The sequence below is a fragment of the Maylandia zebra genome, linkage group LG18 (assembly GCF_041146795.1).
Source record: "Maylandia zebra isolate NMK-2024a linkage group LG18, Mzebra_GT3a, whole genome shotgun sequence".
Taxonomy (NCBI): Eukaryota; Metazoa; Chordata; class Actinopteri; order Cichliformes; family Cichlidae; genus Maylandia; species Maylandia zebra.
In genome coordinates this window covers 8,474,974-8,494,744 of record NC_135184.1, presented here as the reverse complement: position 1 = coordinate 8,494,744, position 19,771 = coordinate 8,474,974, and the positions used below count along the sequence as shown (strand labels likewise).

At 41.8% G+C, this 19,771-nt stretch overlaps 1 protein-coding gene and 1 long non-coding RNA gene across 2 annotated transcripts; one reads left to right on the top strand and one right to left on the bottom strand.

The window, feature by feature from the left end:
* Window positions 1-468: 468 nt before the first annotated feature.
* Window positions 469-16,697, top strand: jcadb (junctional cadherin 5 associated b). The gene is made up of 4 exons (XM_004555140.4): window positions 469-588; window positions 6,944-7,376; window positions 9,381-13,270; window positions 13,486-16,697. The coding sequence occupies exons 2-4, from the start codon at window positions 7,051-7,053 to the stop codon at window positions 13,494-13,496; spliced, it is 4,227 nt and encodes a 1,408-aa protein (XP_004555197.1). The 5' UTR covers window positions 469-588; window positions 6,944-7,050; the 3' UTR covers window positions 13,497-16,697.
* Window positions 15,929-18,362, bottom strand: LOC143413399 (uncharacterized). Its single transcript, XR_013094019.1, has 3 exons — window positions 18,058-18,362; window positions 17,368-17,523; window positions 15,929-16,015 (listed from the first exon to the last, which is right to left on the bottom strand). It is a non-coding gene; the product is annotated as an uncharacterized LOC143413399 (long non-coding RNA).
* Between the last annotated feature and the right edge of the window lie 1,409 nt (window positions 18,363-19,771).

Genomic DNA, 19,771 nt, shown 5'->3' with positions numbered 1-19,771 from the left:
CATCAACATCACCAAGGGTGCGGTACTGCTCGCTGCCATACTGCACATCTAAAACTTAATGGCAAAGGGACGCATGGGTATCAATACAAACAAAATATGGGAAAACTGGGAAAGATAGAGCGGTAATTGCAAATCGGTTTAGCAATGCAGCAAACTTCAGCACAAGCAGTGTCTGACCTTTCCTGCAGAAACATAAAAGGTGTGGCTCCTTCAACATTTAGTGCATTAAACACTTGTGGCAGTGGGAGACAGACCTCACACTCCTTAAGTCTGTACTTATCATTCAAGCCTATAAGCAGCACTGAATGAAAAAAAAAAAAGAGTGTTGCTATGAAAAAAAAAAAGGAAAGTTAGGAGAAACAGTTTGGAAGAAACCATTCTGACATCCCTTTTCTCTAGCTCCCTGCATGTGAGGAGCCCACCCCACCTCAGCTGTAGTGAGGAGAGCCCAGTCCAGGCAGCCAGCAACCAGCGCGTCTCTGCCTACCAATAGGCATGCTCGGCTCAGGCTCTGTGCAGTGCTCTCAGTCTCAGCAGCTGAAGCTGGGCGCAGGGGAACTGCAACGGCGGCGCCAAGCATCTTCCCAGGTATGCGTCTCTCTGTTGCTACGCCCTTATTCTGTTTTTGCAGTGTTATGGCATCCTTGCAGCACGCTGGTTCCCGCTTTGCCGACACTAGTAGATTTCTAGGGAGGGGTTGCTTATCCTTTTTTTTTCTTTTTCTATTTTTTGTGTGTGTGGCTCACGTAGCCTTCGTGGTAGCGCAGGGCAGCGGGTCTTGGTAAACACTCGCATCTGCAAAACCTCCTCGTTAACCGCGCGTCAACTTGCACACACCTCAAAATGTTCGCCCTTCGACAGAACAGCGCCGAGCCGCCGCTGGTGCTGGCAGCGAGGCGGGGATGTGCGCTCCCTGCTTTACTGCGTGCATTTCTCGGGGAATTTTTTGCAATGGGGTTATAATTTGGCCAAGCGGCTTTCGTCAAAACATGACCGCTGACTATATATTCAACTCAAGGTGCGTGCAGGTGGAGGATTTTTACCCCCCCCCCCCCTCCTCTCTCTGGAAGGCGCTGGACTTGCGGCACTGGGTGAAGCAGGTAGCCTACTGGGAGCTGATTTGAAAAATCATTTCATAGCAGTCAATTTTATGTAGGCTGTGCCATATAACGCTGCAGTAGGCTATAGCAGGGCTATAATAGGTCATGCTGTATGCATAATGCACAATGCATCCGTCTATCTATCACAACCTTGATATTTTATTGATAACTGTGTGTTATGATAAAACGGCTCTATTTTAATCATGATTCATTCATACAGTGAGTTATCCAGGGAGAATGATGGTGAGGGAGATGTTTTTTTCCCCGGAGAATCTGATGGACATAGTTATCACAGGGTGCTCTTAATTGCAAACGTGCTGAACTTGTGTTTTGAATGAGTTTGCATAGGCTAAGCAGTTTTTTTTAATGATTAGGCTGATCTGTGGCGCTGTGTTTTCCCTGTCACTAGGTAAGATGTAGGTACACTCCCTTAGCAGTTAGGGTGGTGCTGCCTGCTAGTGCTGATGCGTTACAGTAACCACTACCTGTGCATGCAGTCTTCCAGGCCTGGCTGCACACCGAGGGGTGGTGGTGGCGGGTGGAGGGGTGTTCCTGGAGGATTTTTAGGTGGGAGGGTGGTCAGTGAGATTGGATTTATTAAGTTAGAAGTGAATTCATGCACCAGCCTCCAAGTTAAAGTTGTGTTTTTCAGACAGTGAAGTTATCAACAGACAGTCCTCACATAAAAATTGTTCAATGTTTCCAAAAGCAGAAAAAGGACTTCTCTCGTTATCAGCTAACGAATGACCCTCAGCAGCAACTTTTACATTAGCTGACCTTACTTTTTCATCTTCCTGGCACAAACCTTTCATACCCATTGGTGTATCAGTGATGTTTATGTTAAAAAATATATCTTTGTTGTGATTATTAATCATAGTTTTGTTGTTGCTATGCAAAAAAAAGTCTCGTGCCATATTTCCACTGCAATCATTTGGAGCTGTGACCTTGTCAAAAAAGAGCCACCATGTGTCTAGCTCGCTCTGGTTCTCTCTGATAAAACTCTGTGTTAAAGGAAGCTACTTTTCTATATCAGCCCGTCCTCACGGATCTGGATTTGGCTGATTCAAGAAGCTCTCGAGTTGATTTTTGCTGCATTAACCACACTACCTATTCGCTCCACTTGAAGAGCCAGTAATAGTTGGAGGACTTTTACATCAGAATAGATTTCAGCATGCTGATTTTGAATGTTATTTTGGGCTCTGTTTAGCCTTGTTTAGTCAGTGAAGTTTCAATGACATTAATAAATTGGCTAATCAATTTTCACTCCTGTTGTCCTTGAAAATATGGTCCCATACAGTGTGGTTTTAAAGTGGGGATTTCCTGCTGGGCTCTTTGCATCTGGACAGCATTAATTATCCCGCAGGATTTGGGCTGATATGAAGCATTACACTGAATAGTACAGTATAAAATAAGCTCCCACACCAGGGGTAACTCCTAACTGCAAAGTGGACAAAGTTATGGAGGGAAAATGTTAAGGTCACATTAAGGTCAAGAGGGAAAAAGAGGAAAAGAAGAATTTTCCAAATGATTTGAATGCAGTGATTCTTTATGGAATGCGTGCTGGGTGTCCTACAGTAACATTGCACTAATAAAGTAATTACAATTCAAAATATTGTTAGAGCGTGCTTATTTATGTAACCATAGTCCAGTTTGGAGCTAAATAAATTATTTTATCATTTAAATTAATGAACGAAAAAGTAATAGAATAAATACAGGGCTGATATTGACACAATTTAAAAAAACAAAAAAACAATTTGGCATTGTAAACAAGATTTTGTTGTAATAAATGAAACTTACTTTTAGCTGTCACTGACGCTATTTTGTAATATTTAATATAAAATGAATGTTACACAACAGATAATACATCAAGCTGACCTTGTTAAATGCCATCTTACTTGTCAGCAAACCAAAACCATTAAGCTGATATATCAATCAAGTATATTTAGAATGAATTAAATAATTTTAATGAAAAAAGGCAGAGATTTGCAAGCTTTAGCTTCCCAGATGGATTTCAAACTGATTCCTTGAGAATGAAATAATATAATGATACAATTTTCTCTCTTAAGCTGTCTTTAACACCCTTTGATGTAAAAAACAAAAAAACAAAAAAACAAAACCTGTACAAAGCTGTAGTGTTTATATGTGGACTTAAATTGATTATCAGCTGATATTAGATATTTCATGATTTATCAATATCAGCCAATAAATTTAAATTTAAAAAGTAAAGAGGAGATGAGTGAAGCTACCTTCAACCATGTTAAAAGGGTTGTTCAGCAGAGGGCACTCTAAAGCTTCCCTGTGGCAAAAAATATTTCAAACACCAAAAACACAACAGCCAGCTGACCCAAGCAAAGTGTAAACAAGTGAATAAACAACTTCAAATAAGAAATATTAGGGAAATCTCTGTAGGTTTTGTGTGTCTGCAGAAAGAAAAAAATGTATCAGCTGATTGGAATATACAATTTTTTAATTGCAAAAAATATTGGTGCCAGTATTGGTCTTAAAAAGCCTTTGTTGACTGAGCTCTAATATTTATTGAGAATACTGAGTTGCTTCCAAAAAACAAGAAAGAAAAAAATCTCGGATTGTAAGATTAAAAGATATGTGATGGCCTTTTATGACATAGTCATAATGTTTTGGATAGAAGAAAAGCAGCAATTGTCCGTTTTCTGAGATGAGTCAAGATGCATCACTAATATAAAGAAGCTTATTTTCATCTTATATATGATGAAAATAATATAGTTTTATTAAAAGTTATAAAAAAGTGCATTTTTCTCTCGCACACTGCACAATTTTCTGATAACGTCCATGGAGACCCTGTAAATGCAGTGTTTGTGCCTTGCAAACTATTATCGGTCAGATGTTACTCTGTCTGCACATCTTTGATTTAGATTAATTCTTTTGTTTTTTACTTTGTCACATGACCTCCACCCTTAATCTATGTTAATATAAACATTAATGGAGCTGCAATTCAGCAGTTTCCAGCACAGAGATAAGTAAATGTGTTTGGCTATGATCAATTCCTAGATGAGCTGTGTATATAAGTATATTTTAACACCAACATCTTTGATCCAACAGCACACTTGTCCTTTAAGTGACACCTTCATAATGGAAAGTGAGCCACTATTCAAGTCTATGATTTGCCAAAATGCTACTGTGTGCAAAGCCTTTGATCACTCTGTTAATGTTTTATAAGCCATCCGTTGTCATCTGCAGGCAGGACTATGGAAGCCCGTTTCTGCCACAAAAAAAAAAGGATTCATAACTCGAAATTATTTTCTCAAAATTTCGACTTATTAACTCAAAATTTTGACTTATTAACTCAAAATTTTGACAAAAGTAACTCGAAATTTCAAATTAGCGCTGCCAATCAGTAATCTACGTGAATGACGTCATTTCCTTGTTACCCGGAAGCTGACGCCCTCAGGTACAAATGCTACAGCTAAGGTACCATTATTACATTCAGTCATGAATGCACAAATTGCTGAGTATTTTCAGCGTGGCTTCAAAAATGATGAAATCCTTGTGTTATTAGCTGAATCACATGGCGTTACTATCAGCAAACGTACTTGCGAAAGCGCCAATTTGTTGCGATCCGGTTTTGAGTGTGCGTTACTCTGCGCCATGTGCTTCCGGGTAACAAGAAAGTGACATCATTCACGTAGATTACTGATTGGCAGAGCTAACTCTAAGAAACTCTAAGAAAAGTAACTCGAAATTTGTTTCTCCAAATTTGGAGTTACGTTTCTTGAAATTTCGAGTTAATAAGTCAAAATTTCAAGAAAATAACTCGAAATTTCGAGTTATGGATACTTGTTTTTTGTTTTTTTTTTAGAGGCAGAAACAAGCTTCCATACAGGACAGACTGTTACAACCACTAATTAATATATCAGACAGGCAGGTGTGGTTGTGCATTCACATGTACACACAAACAAATGAACAAACTAACAGACAGTGAAATTTACATTACATTCGAGCACCAATACAAAAGCAGTCTTATTTATTTCCTACTTGTTGCTGTTTGTTTTGAGCTAAAAATAAATAACTGGTTTTGTACTGAAGTACTGTCATGTTAGAATAAGTTTTTAAGACATTTTTAGGACTAAACTCCCCAGTTTCTGCTTTTTTTTCTCTTTTTTTATTTGTCTCGATTTTTCTAACAGAACAAGTAAGTCGAAGACTCACCTTTGTGATTTAGTGTGTGATAATCTAAACACGCCATGTGAAAAATAGCGTCTAAATCATTTAAATGTCATACTCATCATTACTCAGAATATCATGGGAATTTAAATGTTATTCATACTCTATACTATGACACCAGGCTTGAGCCTAATGGGCATTTCTGGCCATTTTCTGACATTTTCCACACTCGTAAATTGTTGATTTACTTAGACGGTAATCATCATTTAACTTGTTAATGAAAATAATCGCCTTTTTATGCTTTATAAAACTCATCAAAGTATTCTGCTTTATAGAAATTAATTAACCACCACAACATTATGAGAGAGTTTTGGAAAACCGAGAAATGTTTTTTTTGCTTTTTTTGCTGATTTGTGACGATGGCTATACCTTTGCATGGTGATCTAGAAAGTTTGGGGCTTGGTTGATTTTTAAGCCAGCAATGTCTTTGTGAGAGAATATATATGAAAAAAAGACAATATGATGTGACCATTGGGGCCTTTTTCTAGGGAAGAGAAATCTAAGAGAAATTAAAGAACATACATGATAATAAGCGACTGGAATCAGAGCAGTAAAAGTTAAAACATTAAAATACTGTTAGTATTTTAAAAAAAAAATTTAATTTTTTTTAACGTTCACATTTTTATTTAAAGTTCACATAATTTTTTATTGTTGACGCTGCAACTCAGACTTCATCTTTGAACTATAGTTTAAGAGTCAAGACCTAAATCAATTTAATCAAACGCCATTAATGCATCAAATTTTTTTCTGATGCCATTAGGATGTAAGAAATCTGGCAACCTTCACACTGTGTGTGCTCACACACAGCACAGGCATGCGGGAAAGTATATATTGTGTAGATTATTTTATACTGGGTATATAATACCCAGTATTTTCCTTTTTCTGATGGCATATGGGAGTGGTGTGCAGCACTAATAAGTTAGCAAGAAGGCAGATATATGATGCAACAACACTGGTAGTGATTACTTAAGCATATTTGAAACTGACTGATTGTACGGTGAGGTATTTAATCTCTTATAACTTAATATATAAGAATATGTTGCAGTTTCTTTTAAGATAACTGCTTGCTCTGAGTCTCTGGAGAACAATAAGTGCTTGTCATGACTGATGACGAATATTCCACCTAAAACCTGCTTGCTTTGCGGTTATCAAATTTTCCACTGCACTGCTGTCTGACAAAGGGTAGAGAAATCATTATGTAAACAGTGGTTTAATAGGATGAGAACAATTCTCAATTTGGCAATTGTTACATTAGATAATGGTTTCAGGCACTTTGGGAAAGTTGATAAAATGTCATTGGAAAGAACAAGGGGTGTGGCTCATAACACACACTTTCTGGTTTATAGACTTTTTCAGTGTTCAGATAGTGAGCTTTAAATTCACCTTTAAAACTGTGGCTGTACATCCGGGGTTGCCGACAGAAGCAGGATCATGTCTGGGAGAAAAATTCATGTTTAGCTCATGTTAGTGTTTAATTTTAAGAAAAGACTTGTGGAGATGTCAATATAGCATGTGCTGAAGTAGTTTAAACACATTTTGACAAGGAATGCCACCCTTTTTCTTTCTTACGAAAGTGGCTCCTCTCAGATATAGTTGCATGCAGAAATAATCCTCTTCTACCTCTTCCCTTGTCCTCTCTTTAGTGATGGCCTCTGCTGAGCAGCCGTGCTCCAGCTTCCACCAGCAGCACTGCGCATAAGGCAACACACCCACCTTTGCCCTCCTGCCCAGAAGTGAGAGAGACACCACCATGTACAGCGTGGAGGACCTTCTCATTTCGCACGGATATAAATTGCCGAAGAGCGACCCTCCGTCTGCCACGCCTTTTGACAAGCGCCCTGCTGATTGCCAGCGTGAACTTGTGGACAACAGGGCTGGCCGGGGGACGCTGAACGGGTATGAGGCAGACCGGGGGGCATCTATCACTGGCATCTATGGCAGCAGGCAGGCACTGGTGAAGGGCTACCCCAGCATAGACATTGAGAGTGGGGATAGGAACCAAAGGAGAAAAGAAATTGGCATCGGTATCCTAGGTGACACTCAGCCCTTGGGTGATTCTCTTGCTACAGATAGTGGGTGAGTGTTTTTTCCCTCTCTTTTGCAATCCCCCACGCCCTGCACCTTCCCTTTCCCTCTCTTTCCTCCCCCCACTTCTCACTGGGGCCTGTCAGTATTGCATGCAAAACTGAGTCTGCACTGCGCAGGGTTTTTTTCTCCTCCTCTTCCCTTCCTTCCAGAGCTGCAGAACACTGTGGCTGCAGCAGCACTACTGACATATCTTATGCTGGGATATGAGGAATTATGAAAGGTGCCTTTGCAGTCGTTTGAGCTGTGTACATGCCTGCACAGAGATATGGTTTGCATCTCTGTGGAGCCCACCCAGGCACTGGAATCATCTACACAGCCTCCACCCGGCAGGCAGATGTAAACAGCAGCACTAGACAGAGAGCAAACTGAGGAGGACTGAACATGCCTCAAGACAGGCGCGTAATCACTCCACTGTAAACACTTGCACACTGAATCACGCCCAGCACGTGCTCTGTGATGTAAGCATGTTGCTGGGCAAGTGTGCACAGCGCAGCTCCCCTCAGCCATACAGTAGCATATGCTGCTGAGGATGATCCATTGACTTTGCTGCTTAAATGAATGAGTACAATGACTAACAGGGATTTAGTGCACTGCAGATACTGGACGGAGGCTAATTGTTTATTCAGTCTTCTTTTTGTGATGTTACGTTTTAAAAACTATTACACATATTTATAATCAAGCATACATATATATATATATATATATATATATATATATATATACAGATGATTCTTTGCATGAAACAGTTTTATAATTACACTGGGAAAATGTAGTTAATATGTTTTTCTGAAAGAACTGATGGTTACAATTGAATTTCAACAAGCATTTAAGCCTGCAGTCCCGCCCTCATTATGATCAGCTGTCATCAGGGCGTCTAAGAATGTGCATTTATGTGAGTGATGACCCGGGGAATATTTATTGATGACAATTAATTAAAAAAAATCCTAAAATTCAGTGTAATGGAAAATCCCTCAGTGTACATAGACTTTTTTTTTTTAGATGCGTTGTCATTAAATATATATATATATTTTCAGTAATATATTTTATCTAAAATAATTGTTTTAGCAGCGCAAGCATGCACTACGGCCTTATCCCAAACCCAAGAGGTGATTATGGGACCAGAACTAAATTTATCTCCAGGCAGCAGTGCTTTATCACACTGTACTGGAACCACTGTTGTGAACCTGCCAACAGTAACTCGTCACACAGTTGCCATTTCATATTAGTTTCATCAAGCGTTTTTAAAATTATACAAATGATTTTGGTTGGATGATTGTTGCTCATGCATACTTACATGAGAAACAATTAAAAAAGGCTCTTTTTCTAGTTTACTCTTTCACTTTGGGTGTAACACAGTAATGCAGGTTTAAAGTTTATTGTATTTTTGGTTTAAAGGTTTTTATATGTACTGTAGGCCAAAATGGTTCCTAAAGTATGTGATAAAATAATGAGAGGGACAGAGCCACTTTCTCTTTTGCGTCAGATTTTTTTTTTTAAAAGAGTGGTATTTGCCATCCAGATGACCAGTTTCCAAGATAAGGTCAGCACAATTTAATATGCAGATCATATTGCAGTAGCATTGCAATTTTGTGGTGTCTTCAGGGGACTTTGGAGCTGCTGACTTAAGCATTTCTGGCTCATATGTGCTGGCCCTCTTTGATTAGGTTGTTTGGAACACCTATACTGGCAAAGCAAAAGCACATGTCTGGGACTGGCATGGGCATGCCTCTTTTAATATTTACCAGTGATCACATTTCAAGTGGATGAAATTGTTTTAATCTATTATCAAATAGACTGAGATAATACAATATTGTGAAATATGTTTTAGGTATTAACTCCTTTCATTCTAGATAATTTTTTCTTTGTCTGTATGTCGCAGCCTGATGGTTCTGATGCTGTTTAGCCGCAACTCATTTAATAACCTCTGTAATGAAAGAAACACTGTTAAAAGATTAGATTGTTTTATTAACACTGAGATTTTTTCTTTTATAGGTTCTACGATGTTCCCAGTTTGACTTATTCAGAGCCGCTGAGCCATGACGATAGGGATGTTTCCTACTGGCGGAGGCGAGGTCAGGACTTCAGCATCCTTCTGGACTATGCTGATGGCAGGGAGCTGAGGGCCTCTGCTGGAGCGTGGAGGCCACAGGCCCTGATCACAGCAGAGGAATACAGGGCAGAGAGGCAAGCGCAGCAGCTATGGGAGGACATTTCCTGGCTAAGGGACCCAGATGCAGGACCTGGTCAGTTGAGAGTGACTGGGGAGAGGAAGTGCCAGAGCCTTGGAACAGAGGAATGGAGGCCTGCTGTGGGTCTGGGAAGGCAGCTGTCAGATGGGGATGGGGAACGGTGGGCTCAGGACCACTACTACCGACTGAGGACACCGGAGGGTTTTTTTCACCCTAGAACTAAAGCAAAGTCTCAGTCTCTTCCCAGAGTTTTGTCACCTGATGGACGTGACAGCAGAGAGCTCATTCCATCAAGGCCTAGTCTACCTGATAGACAGAGGATAAGCAGCACTGTCTTCTCTGGGCCATACAGTAGGTACATCTATGGCGGCGGCCGGGACCGGTGGGGTAGGAGTATTGGGCCAAGCAGCCATGTTGCACTTTTACCAAAGCCCAGGTTCAGCAGGCCTTTAAAGCCTCCATCATACGAGATTCACCAGCAGACTAGGGGTAGCGCAGAAATGCTTGCTATTGACCAGGGTGTCAAACAAAAAGACAGGCCTATCTATTATCCAAGGGGTGGGGACCTAAGACAAGACTATTTCGCACAACACTCTGCCATCACTGGAATGGAGCCTCCTGGCTACATCCCACCCCCATCTTATAGAAGAGCCCTACCCCCAAGAGCAGTTTCAGTTAACCGCAATGAAATGGCAAACTTAAGATGGAGGGCAGAAGCTTTGCAGATGCCAAGCTCAGATCCCGGAAGGTGGTTTTACAGACAGGCAAGTAGTTCCTGGCTGGAACCTTATGGAGAACGTAGTGCGTCCTATCGAAAACAGGTACTTTCTTCTGGACATGAAGAACAACCAGGTCATGCCCGACAGTTACCCACTGAAGACTCAAGAGCAAAACAAATCTCAGGAGGGCCTGGCGGAAATTCTCTAACAGATATAGACAAGATGCGCAACATCAACAAAGAGATTCCGTCCGCTAAGATTTTAGGACAATCTACACATGATAGTGCCTTTCCTCCCCAACAGGGGCCAGCTCTCAATACCGAAACCCGAAAAACAGCTCCCGGTGACAGCGACAGCAGTAATCGATGGCCCAACAGGGGAATAAAAAAAAGTGACAGTGTAGCTTCTGAGCAAACCCGTACTCCATTTTTACCTTCATCTATTCTGGGTAAACCACCGCCACCTCCATGTAAGCCGGCTGACCAGGGTGTATCTGAAACTGTGACAGAAGTAAAAAAGGCAGAGCAACCTGAACCACCGGAGAAAGACAAAACCAAGAATCTTAAAAAGAGGCTTAGTGAAACAATTTTTTGTTTGGTGTCTGTCCCTGTTACTCCGCAGCTCACTGGGACAATTCGTGATCAGAATAATAACAACGAGAAGTCGCCAGACCCAGCTGACAGTCCCAGTGGCAACAAAACTGGCCATTTAACAAACCAAAGTCTCCAAAGCACATCTTCAGCTGAAGCTGAGCTGCAAGCACTAACTGGTAGCATAGCGAGCAGCAAAACGAGCAGTAGAGCAAGCAGCAAAATGTTTAAAAAACTACCCTGTAGACCCCCTAAAATAAATCATTACAAGGAGCTGAAGCTGTCAGGATCCTGGCCTGCAAACCAGTATCGAGACCAGGAGACACAAACTAGCCCAGAGGCCCGAAAAGCTGGCCCTGAAAACAAGGAAGCACAACAAGACCCTGTTCCTCCTGGCACCGAAGTAACCCCTGATAGCGGCGGAGTAGTGGGCACTGCCTTCAGTTTTCCCATAAAGGGAGTGAAGAGCCTAAAACTTTCAAGCAACAGCGCCTTCTCCCTGACCTCCACCTTCTCCAACCAGCTGAACAAGAGCACAGCTCAGCAGCCAGCAGTACCACCCTCAGGAAATGTGGAGGAGATCAAACCAGCAGCAAACACAGGACAGGAGAAATTTGAACCGTTCCTTTTGAAACCGGCCACCCAGCGACCATGGGATGCAGTCAAAGAGCTGGAGACCATTAAAAAAGAAGTCCAGGATCAGCAGCAGCAACAGAGCAGCAAACAGCCCAGTGTTGACAAGTGCATTGAGGACCTTAACGAGGCCTACAAAGACATCTTGGAGCTAGGTACTGCCAGCAATAAAGTCCCAAACGGTTCCGTCCAGATCCCTGAGCGTATCAAAATCCGACTGACATCAGAACCTCTCAACAAGCCCAGCAGCCTTAGGCGCAGTGCAGTAAGCTGGTCTGTTGACCCAGAATACAGGGAAGTGAAGAGCGCCTTCTCCAGGCCTGCAACAAAGTCGGTAACCTTCAGCAAGCAGCTTAGGGAGGAGCTCCCGGTGCCACCTCGGGAGACGGGCTTCAGAGAATACAGGGTTGTTGCACATCTTTCACGCAGAAGGAGCAACGATGGCAGGACAGTAAAATTAGACCTGCCAGATGAACCTATCGAAACACCTCTTTGTGACTTTAGTCCAACAACGCACACCACAGCAGCTGAGGTGCCATGGGCAGACAGACAGCCCATGCAGGATGCCTCTACACTCACTAGTCCTCCAGATTATGAAGACATATGCCAGACTTTGCGTCAGTCTAGAGACCCATCGGATGCCAGTAAAGCATCCGCAGGCCATTCCAGACCTAATGACACAGAGACTCTTCAAGATCTCAGTGCTGAATCAGAGGAGGAGTGTCCTATTTGTAAACGAGAGCTTGAGAATCAGATGAGACAGGGTCCATTGCCTCCACTTCACGAGGAGAACAGCTCAGACAGCTCGGCCAATCAAAATGGCAGTCCGCCACAATGCACTGCATTAGAAAGTCCATCAGAAGATACAAAAATAGAGGAACCAAATGCATCATGTTCAAATCAGTCAGGGTCTGAAGTGTGTGCTGAAAAAACAGAGCAGCATTCACTGACACAGGAGAATGTGGGAGAGGGTGAAAAAACAGACAATGCTCAGGCAGAAAACTTGGACAATTTATGCATAGTTAATCCTGCTGAGAGCATACCAGTGGATGGAGCCACAGAGGATCTCTCCTCTGCAGCCACAGTATTAGCAGCTGATCAGCCCACAGACCCTCAAGTCACAGAGGAACAGAGTGTTAATGAAACAGCAACTGAGGAAGAAAAATCAGAAGATAAAGAAGCCACTGCAGGAGAAACACCTGAAGGCAGTGCAGGCAAACAGACAGCTGAAGTGAAAACTGAGGAACAAGACAATGCAACGCCAGTTGACAAGCAGGAGCAAGAGAAGAAGCCATTTGCTCTCCCAGAGCATAGACTTGGTCTACGGACTCATCTAGGGCGAGACCTCCCTGGGTTACCTGAGTTTCCGCCTGATAGACTGCCACTTTCCGTTCCCCCGAACCTAGACCGCAGACTATCTCTTAGCTTGGAGGGTGAGCGGAGGAGCAAGGGCCCCTCACAGCGAATTGAAGCATTGCAGAACAAACTGGCTATTTCTCCAGGTCGGGTGGCAGTTGAGCGACTCGCCCGGATGAGAGATGTGGATGTTATGTATCGTGTGAGGCGCTTAAGCATCAGGAGTACTGACTCTGGGGAAGGGGAGACAGAGGCAGAAGGGGAGGGCAAGGAAGAACAAGCAGAGGAGTTCGACCCTGCTCCTCATATGGACAAAGACAACGAGCAAGAGGTCACCAACTCACAGGAGAGCCCCGAGACAGTGTTGCAAGATGAACAGGAGTCACCTCTCTCAGGTAATTATTGCCTATAATGGCATAGAAGTGAAGCCTGGTGGATGTAAAGATGATAAGAGAGTTTACTTTTTTTTTATGCGGTTTTGTCATTTTTCCTGATTTTGGAGCTTGAAAACCTTTGCCCAATTAGACAATTTTGATTCATAAGATAATGGATTTTTGCTAAAAAAAAAATACTCCTTTGTGAATAAATATCTTTCTTCCTCATGTCCCAGAACCCCAATGATCCCAGCCGAGGGGAGACAGTGTAGAAAGACTGCGTCCACCATCTCCATCTGAGGTTTTTAGCTCCAACACTGTGACCTGGCTGCCTACTAGAATGCCTTCATCTCATCTTGACACTGAAATTGCCTTCTTGTCCGACAAGAGCATTGTGTACACCCTCACCCTCGGCGCTGCGTTGACTACTAAGAGTGCTGTTCCACTGCCAAAGGGAGGTGCCTCTTTAACTTGTGGGGCAACTTCCACCCAGAATCCCACCCCAGCCTTCCCAAACTGACTACCCACTACCCCATCCGTCCTCCATCCCCAACCCCATCCTCTTATAGGGTTTCTACTAGTTAGTCTTGTAGCGGCTTGTCCTTTCTATTCTATCCTCCCTATGCTTTTCTCATTGGCAGACATTATGCAATTCTGTCGTGCATACTAGAATTTCTGAAAATGTCCGCAGCGAAAACATTTTTCGCATACCTGAACGTTTCTGTTTGTTTACGGGCGAGTTGTTGAGGATTATGAATGTAAGTGTTTATGTTTAACCTAATGTAGACATAGAGGGGTTTATTGTCACAAACATGTTCTGTTGCATTTAAACTACACCAAAATAACCTGCGTATTTGATTGTGGTAAGGCGACAGCTGTTTTAGAACTGGACATCACTGTCTTTGGCTAAAGAACTGTTTTGATTTTCAGATGAGATAAATCAGCCTTTCTTTTTAAAAAAAACAAAAAACAACTGAATGACATTGTGCCCTTTCTCATTGCTTTTGTACACACTGCAACCATAACTCTGCAACCATAGCTCTTCAGTGAAGAGTGACTCTATACCACATGGCATGACAGATCAGTAAACTATAAGATAACGTTGGCCCTACTTTAGAGGGGGAGAGTTGCCTTTCTTAACTAGATGTGCAATTCCTGGTTGGATAAGGTGAAGTCTCTGATTAGTCCCCTGATCAAGTTCAATCTATAGCTCCCATTTCCAGGTAATTTCAGGAAGCAATAAGGGCACAGATTGAGTTTAAATGATGGTTTAAGCAACCTTGATAAACATTAAAGATCGATATAGGAATTTAGAACAACAACAAGAAAAAAAAAGATATGTAGAGCAATATTGTAAAAACAGGTCAGTGGTGTAGTGGAGCTACCTGTAGGAACCATTGTCAGGAGTCTTAAGTGTGAACGTGTCATTGAGATCATATTACAGGGAAATGGATTCGTGTCAGGGTATAGGGGCGCTTAACAGGGGGTGGGTGCTTTACTTCATGATATATATATAGATATAGATATATCTATTTATATATCTATGTTCATACATCTGTTTCGCAAAGAGGCGACATTTCACGGAATATTTATTTTTGTTATCATCAAATTGTTAATCAGTTTGCATAATGTACAAAATAAAGTATATTTTAAATATTTTAAGAGAAATTTTGTATTTAACCATGACATTTTATTTCTCCACACCTATAACAAGCTGAAAGTATCATACAAGTGTATAGTATCATATTGAGAGTATACATAATTTTCTAGTGCTTTAAAATCTTAACAGAGCGGTATAAGGAGGGATGGCCCTGTGGTGTGCCTTGATCACACGATTTTGGTTTGAGTGAGCAAAAGGGTTCATCACTGCAGGAGTTAAACCTGATGGAAACTTTCTGATTGTGCCATGATTTCCTGTTTGATAGTGCTCTTTCACATGCTAACAGAGTCAGTGTTGGACGCTCCTTGTGATATTTGACACATCAATCCATCTCAGCTGTACGTTGGTGGTCAGACATGGCCTGTGTCTTATTTCTGTCTTTGTATGTCTTCCAGTTTGAATCATGTATCGTTCTGTTGTTGGTTCCACAAAAAAAAAACATGTTTAGAAATAAAATTGGGAATTTTTTTCTTTTCCTTCCTTCCTCCCACCCTTCCTTCGTTTCCTCTTCCTTCTAACCGCCTCCTTTCTTCCTCCGTTTCTTTCATCTCACGGCGTGTTCATTTTGTGTAAATTGTTGTGCTGTCACTAACGCTTATTGCACTAAAAGATGCAATGTAGGATGCAATTTTAGGCTAAAAACCACATATCTGCATAATGTTTCTTTAAAATAAATTTTAAATTATGAGTCTAAAGCTAAACGATGATTGAAAAAATTGCCTTTTGGATTAAAACAAGTTTGCAGGTACGTGGGTTTTCTTTGTTTTCATAAAAGGACTGTTTCACTGGTGTAACATATTTAAGAGATCTGTAGGAATCCATCACTGTTTAACCATCAACTTACTGTTATGTAGCATTTTGCAGTTGTAGCATTTTTATCAACTCAGACCTTTGTCTTGGTATTTCAAACATTTCATGTAAATCCGAAATAATCATGTCGCCTTATGATGTGTGCATTACATTACACTCCAGGAAATGCCAAATATTAACGTACTAAGCACTGTTTCATACCTTAGGTTTGTACCAACAACTTACTGTTCTGCCATCCCTCTGGCTGGAGAGGTACAGTAGCATTGCGGATAGTTTCTGCTCTTCATGCTGTTTATCTGTAGGAACATTGAGTCCAAAACTGTGAACTTCAAACAATACAAAAAGCATAATTTATTATAAGTACGAGAGGAGGGTCAGTGCTTCAAGACAAGCTCATAGTCAGCATCACAGGGAGGACAAGCTGGCACGCCCATAATTACTAACACATCTCATTTTCAATTCATTCTGAAGACTAAAGGGCCTCGCCTTAGTCTGGTGTATAAACTGCCCCTGACGACATTTAAATAGCTATTTCAGTACATACGCCCCCCTCCCCCAATAATTGGCATGTCAGGTACACTTGAACATAGTGTCGTTTGACTTTTTGTACTGCAGGTTATGTGCAACATGAAGTAATTATGCACACTTGTAATATTTTCTATTTTCATATGAGATTTAAGTGCTTTTTGTACTCACTGACATCTTTTTTTTCTTCCTTGCATGAAATGCAAGAGAGAGGAGGAAAAAAAAATGTTTTTCATAAAGTATATTTGCATTTGGTACTCCAATAGTAAAACCAGTGGGCAAAACATTATGTTTCATAATTTAATTTACAAAACTATGCCAAGTATTTAAAAGCTATTTTTAGAGTAAATCAAAAGAGAACTCATTCATTTTTTTTCTTTTAAGACATGCCTTTATCTTTGTATCTATAAATATGAGCATAATCCATAGTCATATGATTGTGCTACTGTTGTATGATACTGCAGTCTGATTCATAAATAAACTCTTTGCATGAAAATGGTGTTTGTGACAGTTGCTGTTGTCTGTATGTATGCAATTTTTATTTTTTTATTTTTTTTTAGAAATGTGCACTTATATCACATATGCGCCAGGACATGAGCAAAGATAATAAGGGGTGCATATGTATGAAATACAATATATGATAAAGTCTTTTATATTACAAACGAAACCAGTTATGTATATAAAAGCAGAACCAGTTACAGTTACCATTACTCTGATATCATGTTGGTTTTTGGAAAAAGTTTTTACATTGGTGGCCCCTTTACAGGTTCATCTCTGGAGCTAAATTATACATCCTAAAAGTGATCTGAGAAAATGAAAATTGTGTGTTGGTGATGCTGCCATACAGGCTTTGTATACATTGTTTTAGAGCTTGCACATGAGGCATCTGATCTCAGCTGCTGACACTGTCCCGCAATATGGAAAACGAGAGAAAATCAGCACAAGTAACTGGGCTCCTCGAGTGGGTAAGTCATTATTATGGAAATGTTTCATTTTCAAAGAGCTGACTTTTATTCTTTGAGCAATGCTAAGGCAATGGAAAGCAAGCATACGTGTATAAGCACAAATATGCGAGTGTTTTCACACATGTTCACTTGTGTGCTGGCAATTTCAGCCCAATTACCGTGCCAGACTGTCACACTGAGCTCCACTTGCTGGATCAAAGCGTTGGCAAAGACAATACTTGAGCTGAACCTTGTAAAAACCTCCCAGCATGCTCTCTGGGAGACTTGGAGGGCATCCATCCTCTTCAATTTCCTCTGTGTGCCATCTTTTTTTTCTAAGATGAGAGTGAAAAGTCAGATTACTGCTTCCTCTTATATGATACTTTATTGATCCCAATATAGGTAGGCTGTCTTTTCATTACGCTGTGGGTGTTTTTTGTTCATGGGCACAGCATACAAAGGCACTGCAGCGTTGTTTCTTAAGCTACATGCAGCTCATGACAGTTACCATATTTGGAGTGCAAGCTAAATTACAAGGATCAGCTGCGACATTAAAAACACTGACAGATGAAAGTGTTTTGACACCAGGAGGGTGACCTCCACTATATTAGCCAGTATAATGGTTACTTACACAGTATAGCTGTATAGTATTTTTTATATACTTTACTCTGGATGTGGCCATAATTAATAAACCAGTAAAAGGTTTTATTTCAGTCCTGTTTCACACTTTCAAGAGTTCCCAGTCTTTAATGGTAAAATGCCATAGTTAGTGTTATTTACAGAAAGCTAATTAAAGTTTAGTTAGCTTTCTCTGGACATTTAAACTGGAATTTTGGACTTTTTTGAGAAAAGGTTTGTCGTGGTCTTACCTTTGTTTCTTACTATGACTCTGAACATTTTCTCTGGTGCTCGTTTTTAACTGAAAGTTGTCTCAAAGACTGAGGTGGTCCTTTTCCCAGTGTTGAACTTTCAAAATGGCCGCCTGTAACCTTGATAAGAGCTAGCTCAGGTAAATATATAAAAAAAATTACACCTGCACGCCTTCAGTTAAACGAAACTGTTGATTGTTGTACATTAGGGGCTAATACACTGCTACTTAATTAAATTATAAAGTCTGTTCTGCTAGAATAGTGTTTCCTTATATAGTTATATGATGCTAATTCAGTAGCTAAAATATTTTGACTGCTACTGTGCAGTGCTATCTCTACCTTTATTATTAAGAGCCTAGAAAAACAATAGGTCACTAATATATACTCTATAATACTAATATATATATATATATATATATATATATATATATATATATATATTGTAACGATGGTTAAGTGTTACTGGACAGTGACATGTTGGTTTTCTCTGCACACTGTTGTTGTTCCTTTAAGATTCATGTTTGGTTGGGCTGCAGGAAGTAGTGAGGGTGGTGTACAGGAAGGGGTGGGGGGACCTGGTTGTTCTGTGTGTGTGCCAGGCTGAAGAGAGGTGTAGTTCGAGAGCGCTTCCCCCTGAGTTAACAACCCGCTGGCTTATGTGCCGAATAAACGGACAAACTGAGACCCCAACCGTCTGGTTCTTGTGAACGTTACATTGGTGTCAGAAGTGAAGAAAGAAAAAAGAACCCCAGAACGCCCGAGACCCTGTTGCCGGCGACGCTTGCCGTTACGAGACGAGGATGTTGCCGGGCAGGATTAAGAAGGAGACGGAGGAGAGGGAGGTTCGTCCGCGCTCGCCCGCCCATGGAGTGAGGGAAACGGCGCTGCGGCTGTCTGCAGAGGCTGGATTTTCTCCAGGTTTGACTAGGCTCGGGAACTGTTCGCACAGCGGCCGCGATTCCGGCGGGAAGGAGTCGACCTCGCTTGGCGCGCCGTCACGTGATGTAAACAAACATGGCGGCGCCCAGCAAGCTGCAGCGAATATAAAAACGCCTAAGTTCAGCGGCAAGACGCCATGGGAAGTGTTTATCGCACAGTTCGAGCTGTTAGCTGTTGCAGCTGGCTGGTCTGAGGAACATAAAGCTCTCCAATTGGCTTTGTGCCTGTGTGAGGATGCAGCTGCATGCCTGCTGCTGCTGACCGAGGAGCAGAGGGGAGATTATAATGCTCTGGTCGGAGCACTTCAGAGGCGCTTCGGGCAGTATAACCAACCAGTGCTGCTGAGGTCGGAGTTCCACAACAGACGCAGATTGCCAGGTGAGCCCCTCCGCATTTTGGCCCATGAAGTCGAGTGCCTTTGCCGGAGGGCGTATGACAGCATGCCACCATCAGTGCAGGCGGAGTTAGCTCGGGACCAGTTCCTGCAGGCCCTGAGCCCTAAAGAGCTCCGCATGCAAACTCAGCTTGCTCGGCCGGCCACACTCAGTGCAGCCCTGGAGCTAGCGTTGGAGAGGGAGATGCTTGCAGGATCCTCTGGGGGCGCTGACGACGCACACGTGGTGAGGGCTGTGTCAGCACCTGTGGAACAGATGGAGACGCCAGCGGGCCTGTGCAGTTTGGTGCAGACAGCTTCGCTGCAGTCGCCTTCCCCTCGGGCTGGCCCACACCGCCGACCTCAGAGCTGCTGGGGATGTGGACAAGTCGGACACCTCAT